We start from the raw sequence: 12,804 nt of genomic DNA on the forward strand, positions 1-12,804 counted from the left end.
TGTACAAGTGGATTAAACATAAATATTAAATGTTTTTTTAATTTATTTATTATATCTTTAATTTTTTTAGTTGTCCTGTACTTCATTTTTAATCATTAGTAAATTCATTATCATCATTTTTCATATGAAATTCATAACAAAATACTTATCAATTCATCAAAACTCATTTCAATTCATATCTATTAGCATATAATATTACCCATACACATTAATTCAACAAACCCATAAATTATTATAAACTCTAACATTTTTAATAACTAATTATAAAGAAATAAAACTAAAATTATATAACGAAACAAATAAAAAAGTAACACAACTTTATATTAGTTTTGATCAACTCCTTTTCTATTATATTATGTTTGATTTAGCTGTTAAATCTCTATATTTTATTTAATTTGAATATTGATTTATCTATTATTAATTTATATGAATCACTTAAAAAAGTAACACAGCTTTATACCATGGAATAATTAAAGTGGAATCGAGAGTGGCAATGGATGCTAATTGGGAGGGGGAGGGGGCAATTGCCCCCTCTTGCCCCTACGTGGCTCCGCCACTGCCTTGACATGGACTCCAGATGATGACTCCATTAACAAAAATGACAAAAAGAAGAAGAAAACCAATCAACCAAACAAGAATTTCAGATCAATGCAGCAGTCAAAGACAGGCTATAAGAAGACACCAGTTCAACAAATTGGGTAGCTGCTAAGAGGTTCGAATGGAAAGTTGACTTCATTAATAATTCGGTTTTCTTCCTGCTATATGTTCCCTTCTTATTGGGATATTAGGTCCCAGAGCACCACAGGACAACTCTGCAGCTCGTTCAAGCGGCAAACTACCATGTTGGCAACTGAAATATTTGTCTCGGAAAGCAAATATGCCCCTTAAAAGAGGTCGGGCGCAATTTGAACAATCACCAAATCAAGTTAAAACGACAAAACACCATTAGTCTAACAGCTATGCTCGTGGAATGCAACGAGTGCCGATCATAAAGCAAGGATTACACTTAGAAGCCTGATATGTCAATGCAAGGACCCTTTTTTTTTTTTTGCTTAGGCCAAGATGAAGCAGTGAGCATAAAGAATGTAAAAATTTATTAGGGATAAATTGATCACTTCTTTTTCAACACAACCCATGAACACTTCTTCAATGTAATTGATTAACAAAAGGTTGATTAGGATTTTTGGGGGAGAGGGACTGCAGGGTAGATAGGCAGGATAGTTACAGCACTACTATGTCTCCATACCAAGGGTAAACGAAGAAAATATAATGATTTAAAATAATATAACTAGGCATTTTTCCATTCACTCTCCCTCAATGGCTTCTCTTCCGGTCCCAGCTTAAAGCATAGTGTTTGACTGAGGTTGAGGCCCTTAAAAGGAGAGCAAAAGGAAGTCAAGTAGAGCGGAAGGAAAACATGGTAACACTTTCTTTTTCTCATTCCATTTGGCAAGTGTGAGCAAAAAAATGTAAACCTGACCTTTACATGGAACTGTTATATACCTCATTTTCTCTCTCCCTTCTCTTCATATGTCCATAGACCCTCTTCATTGTGATATCATTTCTAAATTCTGACTACCACCAAGCAATTTCACTTCTGCTGACACCTATATATATCAACTAAGTTGCCTGAGCTCCATCCATTAAGGCCATTTTCCACCTATTTTCAATCAATGAACTCCTACTAAATCATGGAAATGTTTCTGTTTGTGCCAGCCAGTCATCACAGACCATCCTGCCTTCCCTTTTATTTGTTACACAGTTCTGCTGCTTTGCTGTCAAATGCCTGGTCATTGGTTTCCAATGTTAGCAAAAAATCAACTTGTGCAAATCATTCGAGGAAACAAGAATAGAAGAACATCAAGAAGACAAACAAAACTTACACAGAAGATAACAAGCATAGGTCAACTACAAAAAAGTCATATCCATTACATGTCTGTTATAGCATCTATTATGGGTAGATGGGTCCAATAATATACAAACTCAACAAAAATCTTATAAATTGCAAACAAAAGTTTACATCATTTATAATCAGACATCCTGGCAGTGGTAACATGACATAAAAACATTGTTGTTCCCTTATTTGCAACTTGTTGATCTAAAACTTAAAACCTGTCCTTCCAATAACATTTGTAAATCCTTCCAATAACTTTCAAACTTAATCAGTTTTTTTATGCTCAAAACAATGGCTCAAAACTCGTGCATTTATCCCCAAGATTAAGTCTGCCTACACATGACAATGATGTTTGTGCCGTCACCATTTAAAGAGTTATACAGAGTCATTGAAACCCTACTCAGAAAGTTCACCTTGTGTTTTTTTTTTTTAATCATTAAAAGACACCCATAACAGTTCTCAGCTTCTTATGCCTTGAAGGTCAAGTCATTCAAATTCAAACAAGAAAGCAAGCTAAGAAAACTTCAAGGCTGGCAAATGTCACAAGAACCTATCAGATTAATGTCCCTTCAGTTTTGATCTGGACCTTATCGTTCCAGAGTATGATTCAAGTAAGAGTTTTTGAATGATACCCCGCCTCAAGAGGCAATGCAAAAAAGTTAAATTTATGATTCTTGTTTCCACATCTACTTGATTTACATGGCAACATGAATTCAACTCAGCACTCCCTTTACATCTACAAGGAAGGTTTCTGATGTTCACCAAAGCATTTTTTAAAAGAAAAACAAAATTAAATTAATGCACCATCAGATAATTTTTACCACTTTTACTGTGAACTAATTAAGAGTAAGCATGCACTTACCATTGAACTTAACAGCTTCATGCAACAGGAAGTCCAGAGAATGGATAACTTGATGGGAGCCATCTTCAAGTGTGTATTTCCACAACGTAATTTACATCTCAACTGGAACCTCCAACAGGTTTTGATACCCAATAATCAGGTCCTCTTCTCAGTATCTCAGCTTCTCTTGCTATCTGAATGTCTGAAGGCCAAAAATGATGGTGTACAAGTTTAAAAAGAAAATGAGGGAGCAATCCAATAACTATTGTGAGAAAAATGGTTAGCCAATAGGTAGGTGACTTTGCCAGATGGTAAATGGTCCTGCCAAAGGAAAATTGCATGCATTAGCTTATGTGAATAAAGCCCAAATAAAAGCAAAATTTATACTTCTACTGACACCAATAATACTAACCCATAATTAGGGAAGATAGGTATAGAATCCAATACTACCACACAAGCAAATGCAACGATCACAGATCCCCAAACAGCAATATGAGTAATAGAAACCCAACGTCGAACATCCATTGCCAGGTGTACATTGACAATGATAACAACAGCTACTGTCCACAAATTGCCTATGCTCCATATATCAATTGTGCTCTCCTTATAAACGATGACAGGTATGCCAAAGAGAACAAGACTCTGCCACAGTGTATCAGCCATTGTGACCCAGAATAGGCGTTTATTGTAGGCCTCATGTCTATACCCCACACCATAAATTTTTGGATACCGTAACAGTGTCCGATGGCTTAAGTCCTTGTCCAGAACACCAACAACAATAGTAGGCACAGAAGTATAGACAACAGAATAAAGAACACTGCTCCAATCTGTCAATGCTGAAGTTGTTGAAAAAGCTGTGAACAATATATACCTACAGGTGCCAAAAACAGAAAGACACAGTGACTTAGGACACAAACTCAGATAGTTATGCATAATATACAATTCAAAGAAAACAAGAGCACGTAGTTTAGAATTTTAAAGATAAGACAAATTCATAGTTTAGAATTTATTCCAAAACAGACATCTTATTCAAAGTAAATTCTACACAAAGATAAGCACTTGAACAACAGACACACAAACCCCAAGCAATATAGGACTTCAACCATGAACTGTAGAAGTGGTACTAAAAAGCAAAGAAACCTCCAATCAACCTACCGAGAAAGGAGTTCTAAATTGACCATGGCCCAGCCAATGAACCTAAAATTAGAATGAGTGGAGGGGGGAATTTTTGGATAAATAAAGAATAGAACCCTGTTTCAGATATCTTCTAGACCATGCAAAGTGATCTCGAAAAATGGCAAGGAAATAACAAGCGCCAATATCATCCAAGAATGACGTCTTATTCCTTGTAGTTGCAAATAATTGGGGATTAATAGCTTGATTCTAAGCTATTACATGATTTAACCCCATGAACACCAGAAAGCTATCCCATGAACAAGCATGAAACAGAAAGAAATCAAGAAATAAAGGGCAACGGACTTAGGTGTACCAGAATAGCATCAATACAAAAACAGCATTGCGGTAGAAGTTGTAGAGAACCAAATAACCCATGCGTTGATAATTCCAGTGTCCATGTACCAAAAGTAGTCTGTTCAGAAACCGAAACTGTCCCATAGCAAAATCTGATGCCATAACAGCTTGACGCCCTTCCTGGCCACATATTCCAACACCAACATCCGCCATTTGGATCATTGAAACATCATTAGCTCCTACAAAATGCCAATATTCAGAGGGAGTAAAAGAATATTCATTTGCTTGTGCATCCAGATTAAAGAAAACAAATAGCTCAGAGACATAAGCATTCAACCATTAATAGCAGCTTAATTAAGGGTGAGTTCTTTGATTTGGTTCTGAATAATTTCAAGGGATAATCAATAACTGCAAACGACAATTAAAATATCAAACCATCTCAGTTCATAGTGAGTTACATCTTGCTTTGTCTCCTGGATCTAGATACTTCTGTCTGTCTCAAAACAACCTATTTGTTTTACATACCTTGTTATCCTATCAAAAACACAAAACATTTCGAGGAAAAAACATTTTAACCTAAAAGGCCTTATTTAGGAAGCCTTCAATAGTGCCTTCAACCATACCTGAGATAAGAATCAGGAAGAGGTGCAATTTTATAGACTCCTACCATCTCCCTCAATTGAACATTTTCCATATGAAATGAAAAATGGTCTCATGCATATATCAGCTGCCACCAAAACAGGAGTTGCACCAAAAAGAGGTAGCTTGCCCTAACATGAAAACCTAACTAAGATGTTCCACACATTATAACCTAAAGTTGCAACATTTTCCTAAAAAAAAAAAAATTAATATTCTAGATACATCTAATGTAGAGACTAAGAGATTAAAAGTTGACCAACAAATTCAGGTAATCTATTGTTACTATACGAGAAATTGAGTTTTGGAAAGAGGATTTGACATCAACTATTTGCAAGTCTCTGATTCCTTAAACTCATTGTCTAGAGGTTTTTTGGCCTAAGGATTACTCTTGACCACCTCTCACGGCCATTAGGCGGTCAGAGCATTAAAATAGTTAGTTATGATGAATAAGGGAAGGCAGTTCTAAAAGAAAAGGAAAAGAAAAGAAAACACTTGTAAAGGGTGTACTTGCTATTCTTAGTCTAATTACATTATGTCCCTTACAGAGCTGATGAATTTTCTATTATTAAACATCAAATATCTGAAGTGTGAGTAAATGAGTTCTAACATATGAAACTAGCAACCAAGAATAGAGGATTTGTGACATTCAATTAACCCTTTATGTTTCCTTCCTAGTATGGCATTAAGCTCACTAAAAGATTAAAAAAAAAAGGTTGAATAAAGCACTATTCTTCCTGTCTGTCAATGAAAAAATCTACTATTTCCTATGAAAGGGAGACACAAATCTACACAAATATACTTTCCATAACACAAGTGTATATCCTCCTAATCTTCTATTGTATAGAGTGAAAAAATGAGACAAATCAGATACGCAAGACATTTGACAATATGGCCAGAAAACTGACTAGGGAGTGAGTTCGGCAGCAGGGTAAGGTAATAAAATACATATAACATTTAATTTGAGCACCACATTCTGGACAGAGGATACAAACCAAGCCAAAGCCAGATGTTAAATGATGGAGCATTACCCCTTGCTGTTATCTTAAAATTTTGGGCCGCGCAAAACATGGAGACCCACTATTTTTTTTTATTTCAAATGACATGTATTAGTAGTTAATTAATTGAGAAAAAAAAAGCTTAAAATAAAACTGATCCAGATCTTAGATGTTGGAGCATCACCCCTAGTTGTTATTCTAAGATGTAGGACCACAAAACACTAGATGTTGCATTTTTTTTAATTTTATTTCAAATGTTAAGACATTTGTAGTTAATTAAAATGAAAAAAAAAAATCCTCGAACTAAAACCAGTTTCTTGGTGTAAACAATGTATAATTTTTTCAACCAGACCATAACACGAAAATATAGATTCTAAAAAAAACTAACTAATAATCAAGCTGAACAGAGCTTGCCCTATACTAGGAGAAGGACGGGAAGTACTAAAGTCATCTTTCCATGACAAAGGACACTGCACTTGCCTTTCCAAGCAAGCCTAAAACATTTTCTTACAAAATAAAAATTCTGCAAAATAACTCACCATCACCAATAGCCAATGTCATATCATCTGTTCGGCTCTTGATTAGATCAACAATCCCTGCCTTCTGTAATGGCGCAACACGACAGCAAAGCACAACCTTACAATAAGTTGCGATGTCAAAAAGCTGTAAAGAGATCATAAAAGAACTGGTTATTAACAATATCAAATTTATACCAAGTAGGGTAGGTTCTACAAATATAGACATGGAACTCAAAGTATCAAATGCCAGAAAGTATAAAGTGAAGTACGAAATCAAATCCAAATGTTGTATAAGATGTAGGAAAATAATTTTTACATCTGACTCTAGTTCTTTCTCCAAAATGTACACCAAACTGTTCCCATCAATTATGAGCGATATTGGCGCTTCCTCCTTCCTTTCTGGCCTCTCAAGGTGGTCAATTTCAGCATTCTTGTTGCATGTCAAATATTGGCTTCCTTTATTTGATGGTTTTAAACCACACTTGGCCTTAGCATCTGCCAAAAGTTTTCTGCATTCATTCTCTGAGTTGCCATTTATAATAATTTGTTCCATATCCGGCACCAGGAGTTTGCAAGAGAGGCCAATAGATATTGCTGTCTCTTGCTTATCACCAGTCAGAACCCAGACCTTTATCCCTGCTTGCCGGAGGGACTCAATGGCTTCTGGCACACCTTCCTGTAGCTTGTCTTCGATTGCAGTTGCACCAAGTAAATTCAAGTCGCACTCTATGAGAGCTGCTGTTTGACGTAGCTTTGCTGCTCTATCAGTCAAAGACGTGCTTGCATCATCAAACCTGCATTGCCACAGCTCAAGTTCTTCCTCTGTAAGATCCCTTGCAGCAATCACAAGTGTGCGTAAACCTTGTGATGAATATTCAGTCAAATGACTCTGTGTTGCTGCACGCCTGGCACGATCATCGATTCCTGAGTCTTTTGCTAAAATACTTAACACTGAAGTATCAGCACCTTTGACCAGCACCTTTACAGCATTGTTAGGAAATCTGATTACAACAGACATTCGTTTCCGGACACTATCGAATTCATGCATGCCCAACACGCCAAACCTAAATTTCACAGAATAACACTCTTTATTACCATTTCCTCCATTGCTAAGAAATAAAAAGTATCTTCAAATGACAGGAGAGATGGTTTGAGTTTTGTTCATCAGAAAAGCAATCAATGCATGATAATGAGAGAATGGTAGTGTGGACTCTGGAGAAATTTTGTACCTTAATTTCTCACCATTAACATCAATTACTATATGTCCAGATGTTCGCTCGAAGAGAGTATAACCATAAGCAGAGGCTGCAGCAACTAATGCTTGCTCATCAGGAGATTCACCCTGATAATCAATGGTTTCTACATCCTCAAAAAATTGACAGTCTGTGCAGCTAGAAAATCCATCATGAGTACGAATTGGGACCACGGTGTTACAAGCAGCTAGTGCAAGGAAAAACTCATGTGCAACAATCCTTTCATCCCCAACTAAATCTTTGTGCAACAACTCCAAGAGTTCAGAATCAACAGCAATTGTAGATTTAAGTTTCCATCTCCTATTGGTGGTTGCACCTGCAAATGATAAAGGAAAATGGAATATCAATAAAAAATGAAATCCTAACATGCATTACGATGATGAAATCCTATTCTAATAGCTCACTAACTGAAAAGTACACAGTATTTGCACGATCATCTTTGTAAGTATGATAAATGCAAAATACAATGATAATGCATTGGCTAGATCAATATACGCCATAACAATGATAGACAAGCTTCAGATTAAGAATTACATTTTACCAAGTACATAGTGGGAAAAACAAGGTGAATTTTAATGACCTGAATCCATAAAGGAAAACCGAAATATAATAGACTGCCAGTGCAATACATCAATGTCGCAACTTCTGATTAAATGGCAAAGGGTGCAACATATTCTCAAGGTGTAATACATGATCTAAAAGCAAGACTACAACAAACTCTATCCTGTACTGAAGTTGATAATCAAGTGATGCAGAATTTACTACCTGAAACATTCTCTTCCAGCAATTGATCAGCGGTTAGCAAAGAGCCTCCATAATTTTTCCCATTTACACTTGCTCTTTGAAATTCCATTTTGTTCTCGGTAAGTGTCCCTGTCTTGTCTGAAAAAACATAGCGTATTTGACCCAAATCCTCATTTATATTCAAAGATCTGCACTGAAACCTTGAGTTAGAGCTACTGTCATACATGTGCCTGTCTCCAATCATGAAATAGGACTGCCCTATTCGAACCAGCTCCATTGTAATATAAAGAGATATGGGAATCATTATCTGAAATACTATGATAGAACTCAAAAATGAGAAAAAAATCTCCATAGGAATTCCATAAAATTTGTATCTTTTCCCATAATCCTTCCCAGGAGTTAAGTATCTCTTTCTGTAATACGGCAAATAATCAAGCTGGTTCTCATATCGTGAAAGCCAAAGACCCATTCCTACAGCGACAACCAGACACATCATGAACAGAAAAATAGACAACCATAGAGTCTCCCGATTCATGTAAGCTTCAAGTTTGCTTCTTTTGGAAGGAGAAGCTGCGCTATTCAACATAGCTTTTGTTTCCTGGCCAGCATACACCACAACACCAATTATCCAACCAGTGTTCTTCAGCTGACAGCCACGCAAAACAATGTTAGATTGGCTAAGGGAAAACTTTTGCCCATTGAACTCCATGTTGGCTGTGAACTCATAAATATTCCTGTTAGGCTGCTCACATCTTATAAGCCCTGAAATTGCACCCCCTTCCAATACAGCTAAAGATGCTTCCTGCTTGGCAAACCTTGTCTTCAAGTTTGACTCGCCATCCAAATTCATTGTTTGTATGTAAGCAACACCACTAGGATCACTTGTCCCTAGCAAAACCATGTCACAAGGAATTGTCTCATCAGCACTGATCTTCAAAACTTCACCAGCTCGTATCCTTTTCCATTCCTTCGATCTAAATTGGCCACATTGCAGAACTAGAGCCTCTCGGTTATTCTCGTTGCGGTCTGATCTATGCCTTCTCCAATCCTCATATCCATCTTTTATCGCCGTGACACAAAGTACAAACAAGAGAGGAAAAAGGGACACTGTTCTCCCAAAAACTGCAAGAGGAGGAAGCTGATTGAGAGCAGCAATGGCCAGAAAATACAGATAAGCAACCCGATGGAACTGAATGAAAAGATTCTTTGGCAGGAAGGTAATCAAAGTATATTTGCTGGTTCGGATCTCATTGCCAGTGAATTCATACTGGTCATTGGTTCTCCTCGGATCATTAATGTAGATGAACCGAGCATCTTCTTCCCGCAACACACCTTCATCAAACTGCACACTTTTCCGGCGGCTCCTCCCTTTAGGCTTGCCCAGGTTACCAGAATCCCTTGAAATCTCAAGGCTAGCAGAAAAGGTTGTGTTATTGTCGTTGTGCAGCATTTCCTTAGCACTTGAACCCCACGATACGAGGTGTTTGCTTGGTTGCGTGGCGCATTGCAATGAAACTTCCTCAAAAAACTCAGAGTCGAGAGAATGGAGCCTCTTCGTAGTCACAACCGAATTGAAACTTTCTCCAACTGGGTTCACACTATGGAGGTTAGTATCACCAACAAATCGAACCTCGCTTTTATCCTTCTCCAAACAATCTACCTCAAATGGCTCTCCTCGTGCAAGATGGAGGATAGAAGTATTGAAAGAACCATCTGGGCGAGATATGCCCAAAGCACCAAAACTGCCAGAAGGATGAGGCAATGGCTGCCTGGATTCAGGAGAATTATCCAGAGATGAAAGCAATTCCCGGCCAGAAGTCATAAATAATCCTCCAATGACCACATTGGAGAATCAAACAAAAAACATTGCCCACTTTCAGTCACCATTAACAAACAAATCCCTTATCGAAATCCAATCAAAACAACCGTTCATTTCCAAGATTGGCAACCCCCATTAACATCCACAACAAACCCATCGTTCTTCTACCTCAAACATCCAAAACCTACTAAAAATTTCCAACCCTTTTTTTATCACAAACAAGCCCTCCTTCCTCTTCCGTGCCTCTATCACCGAGAAACTAAGACGCAGGGTTGATAAATAAGCAAATGGGGTTTCAAGAAATAATAAAACCTGTGATTCAATCCAATGTTGACAGATCCCTGATCGATCCAGACAATACCAACAAGTCTCCACTGATTTGTTTCCCTCTTACATAAGACAAAACTGAAAACACAAATGAAACAACGCTACCCCAGTTATTATCGAAAAAAGAAAATCATCATTACAGCTAACAAACAACAAAATGTGATTAATAAAACAGGAAAAAAAAAAACCGGAGCGAGGCAGAGAGGGGGTGGTGGGGCGCGGAAGGGAAAGGGTTTTATCGTCTTGGGATTAGAGAAAGGAAGGTGATGAATGCACTGAATAGTAAATGATGGTAAAAAAAATGGCAGAGCCAGAAGAGAGACAGAAACAATGTGGTTAGAAACGGGTCAGATCTCTCATTTATTACGCCATAAATGACGATTTCTCGTCGTTGTTGTCTCTTTTGTTGTCTATTTGGTCGATGATTTATATGTTGTCTGTCAGAAGAAAGAAAGAAAAGAGGAAATGGGAGGCGGATGGGATGGCCGATGATGGAGATAGAAGAGAAGAGCACGAAAAACGAGGAAATCGGAAGGAGAAAAGAACGATTGAATAAAATGGTGTGATGGTATGCGATTGATTATTTATTCCTAACACAAGATATAAAACCACAATCTCTTACCTTCCCTCCGCTCCTCTCCCCCCCTTTCTCTTTTCTTCCTGTTTCTTTCCTATATACAAGGAGACATGGTTGTTCCACGATAGACTTCGAAAAGAGTATGGAACATCTTGGTTAAATATTTTTATTAAGTTGTTTTATTATTATTTTAAAAAATATATTAGTATTAGTTTAACCCCGTTTTTAAAACGGTTGAGTTATAAGAAGAGTACATCTATGTCTAATTAATTATATTCGTAAGAGTATATTGGACCTACATGAAGGGAAAATATAAAATGTTGTTACTTTTTTATATGGGATTTACGTATAATGTATCCGTACACGTGTATTATAATGAGTGGTCAAGATTAATCAGGACATGGTCTTAGGAATTCAGAGGGCTAGGGCACATGACAAGAAGTGTGACCTGTGCAGTGTCAAGGGTTGCTGTCTTGTGACGTTTGACAGTACAGGGAGAGAGGCCCTTCAGATTCTGGGGTTGTCCTTTCTCTCTTTTAGTATAATTGTTTCTGTGTTGAAAAATAATAATTTTTAAATTATTTAAATTATTTTTTATATAATTTTAGAACATTATAACATAATACGTTAAAAACAGTGCCCTGAGCAGACGATGTGTTGAAAAGTCAGCAAGGTTTGTCTGATACCTGCTGGAGAATTCCTCCCTTCTTCCATGCATTTTGGCCGTTGATGCTTTAGAGAGTACAATAGTACATCTTTAGATCTTGTGGTGATGCAGAGGATTCCAAATCTCTTTTTGCTGTATTATTTTACTCGGAATAAAGCCTCCTCCGACAGGGGACATGGGCGGCGTCAACAAGTTTTCTGTGTTAAAGTTATACAGAAAGAGAAGGCTACTTGTTCCTCTATGTTTTCCTTTGCTGTACCTTTGTAACTTAATTTGGTTGGTAAATCATCTTGTAACTTAATTTGGTAAATCATCTTGTCCTCCCCCCTTTTTTTTTTTTAGATTAGCAGGGTAAAAAAAATTAATTAAAATATTAATATTCCTCAGAATATTTTAAAAAATTACATGATTTGGCAAGTCGAATACCTCATTTATGACTCATACAAAAAAAAAATTCATATAACATTTATTAAAGTTAAACTAAATATATAATTCTTATAATATTAAAGTATATAGTCTAACTACATCTAAAAATTATCTTGGCTCGTGGACAGACCTCAAACTGCACTACCCTATCTCATCTATCTACAGAATGGGCTTGTAGCGCCCGTGCAGGGATCAACATCAAAATCATCATAGCTCATAGACAGGCCAGGAATGCTCAGAGACAAGCCTGGATCACTCGTGGACAAACATGTCTCCCTAAATACGTGTTCTTGTTTCGACTAACAAGTCGCAGATTAGCCATGCAACTTGCCAATGATTTTTTTTCAACCATTGAGCTTTAGGTATATTGGCTTGCGCTATATTGTAGGTTTGATCAATTCTTTAACATAAAAAAGAAAGGCGTTGCTAATATGTTTTCTATCAGGAAAAAATTTTAAATCGTGTAGAAATTAACCTTACATGAATCGATCAACTTCGTGAGTCCAAAAATAATTTGGACAACTAGAAAAAACAACAACAAAAAAAATATTTGTAAAATTAAACACCAACAAAAATAGCAAGATTTTTATTTAAGATTGCAAAATTAAATACCAACAAGATGTTTATTAAGGCC

At 36.7% G+C, this 12,804-nt stretch overlaps 1 protein-coding gene across 3 annotated transcripts; it reads right to left on the reverse strand.

The window, feature by feature from the left end:
• Window positions 1-1,077: 1,077 nt before the first annotated feature.
• Window positions 1,078-11,216, reverse strand: LOC7472481 (phospholipid-transporting ATPase 1). 3 transcript variants are annotated; one of them, XM_024587759.2, is made up of 9 exons: window positions 8,376-10,682; window positions 7,587-7,926; window positions 6,674-7,421; window positions 6,379-6,502; window positions 4,225-4,444; window positions 3,148-3,606; window positions 2,757-3,056; window positions 1,504-1,786; window positions 1,078-1,372 (listed from the first exon to the last, which is right to left on the reverse strand). In XM_024587759.2, exons 1-7 carry the CDS (start codon window positions 10,174-10,176, stop codon window positions 2,855-2,857), a joined length of 3,894 nt encoding a protein of 1,297 aa, XP_024443527.1. In that variant the 5' UTR covers window positions 10,177-10,682; the 3' UTR covers window positions 1,078-1,372; window positions 1,504-1,786; window positions 2,757-2,854. The 3 variants fall into 3 exon arrangements, with proteins under 3 accessions (XP_024443527.1, XP_024443524.1, XP_024443525.1); XM_024587756.2 differs by lacking the exon at window positions 1,078-1,372 and adding an exon at window positions 11,123-11,216 and having other exon boundaries at window positions 1,408-1,786; window positions 8,376-10,578; XM_024587757.2 differs by lacking the exon at window positions 1,078-1,372 and adding an exon at window positions 10,689-11,108 and having other exon boundaries at window positions 1,408-1,786; window positions 8,376-10,578.
• Between the last annotated feature and the right edge of the window lie 1,588 nt (window positions 11,217-12,804).

Source organism: Populus trichocarpa, chromosome 16 (genome assembly GCF_000002775.5).
Source record: "Populus trichocarpa isolate Nisqually-1 chromosome 16, P.trichocarpa_v4.1, whole genome shotgun sequence".
NCBI classification, from domain to species: Eukaryota; Viridiplantae; Streptophyta; class Magnoliopsida; order Malpighiales; family Salicaceae; genus Populus; species Populus trichocarpa.

Coding starts and splice junctions, on each gene's coding strand:
- LOC7472481 (XM_024587759.2), bottom strand. CDS start 10,176: ATGACTTCTGGCCGGGAATTGCTTTCATCTCTGGATAATTCTCCTGAA. Junction 7,422..7,586: donor GTTAATGGTGAGAAATTAAG/GTACAAAATTTC, acceptor TGTGAAATTTAG/GTTTGGCGTGTTGGGCATGC. Junction 3,057..3,147: donor CCTATCTTCCCTAATTATGG/GTTAGTATTATT, acceptor TTCCTTTGGCAG/GACCATTTACCATCTGGCAA.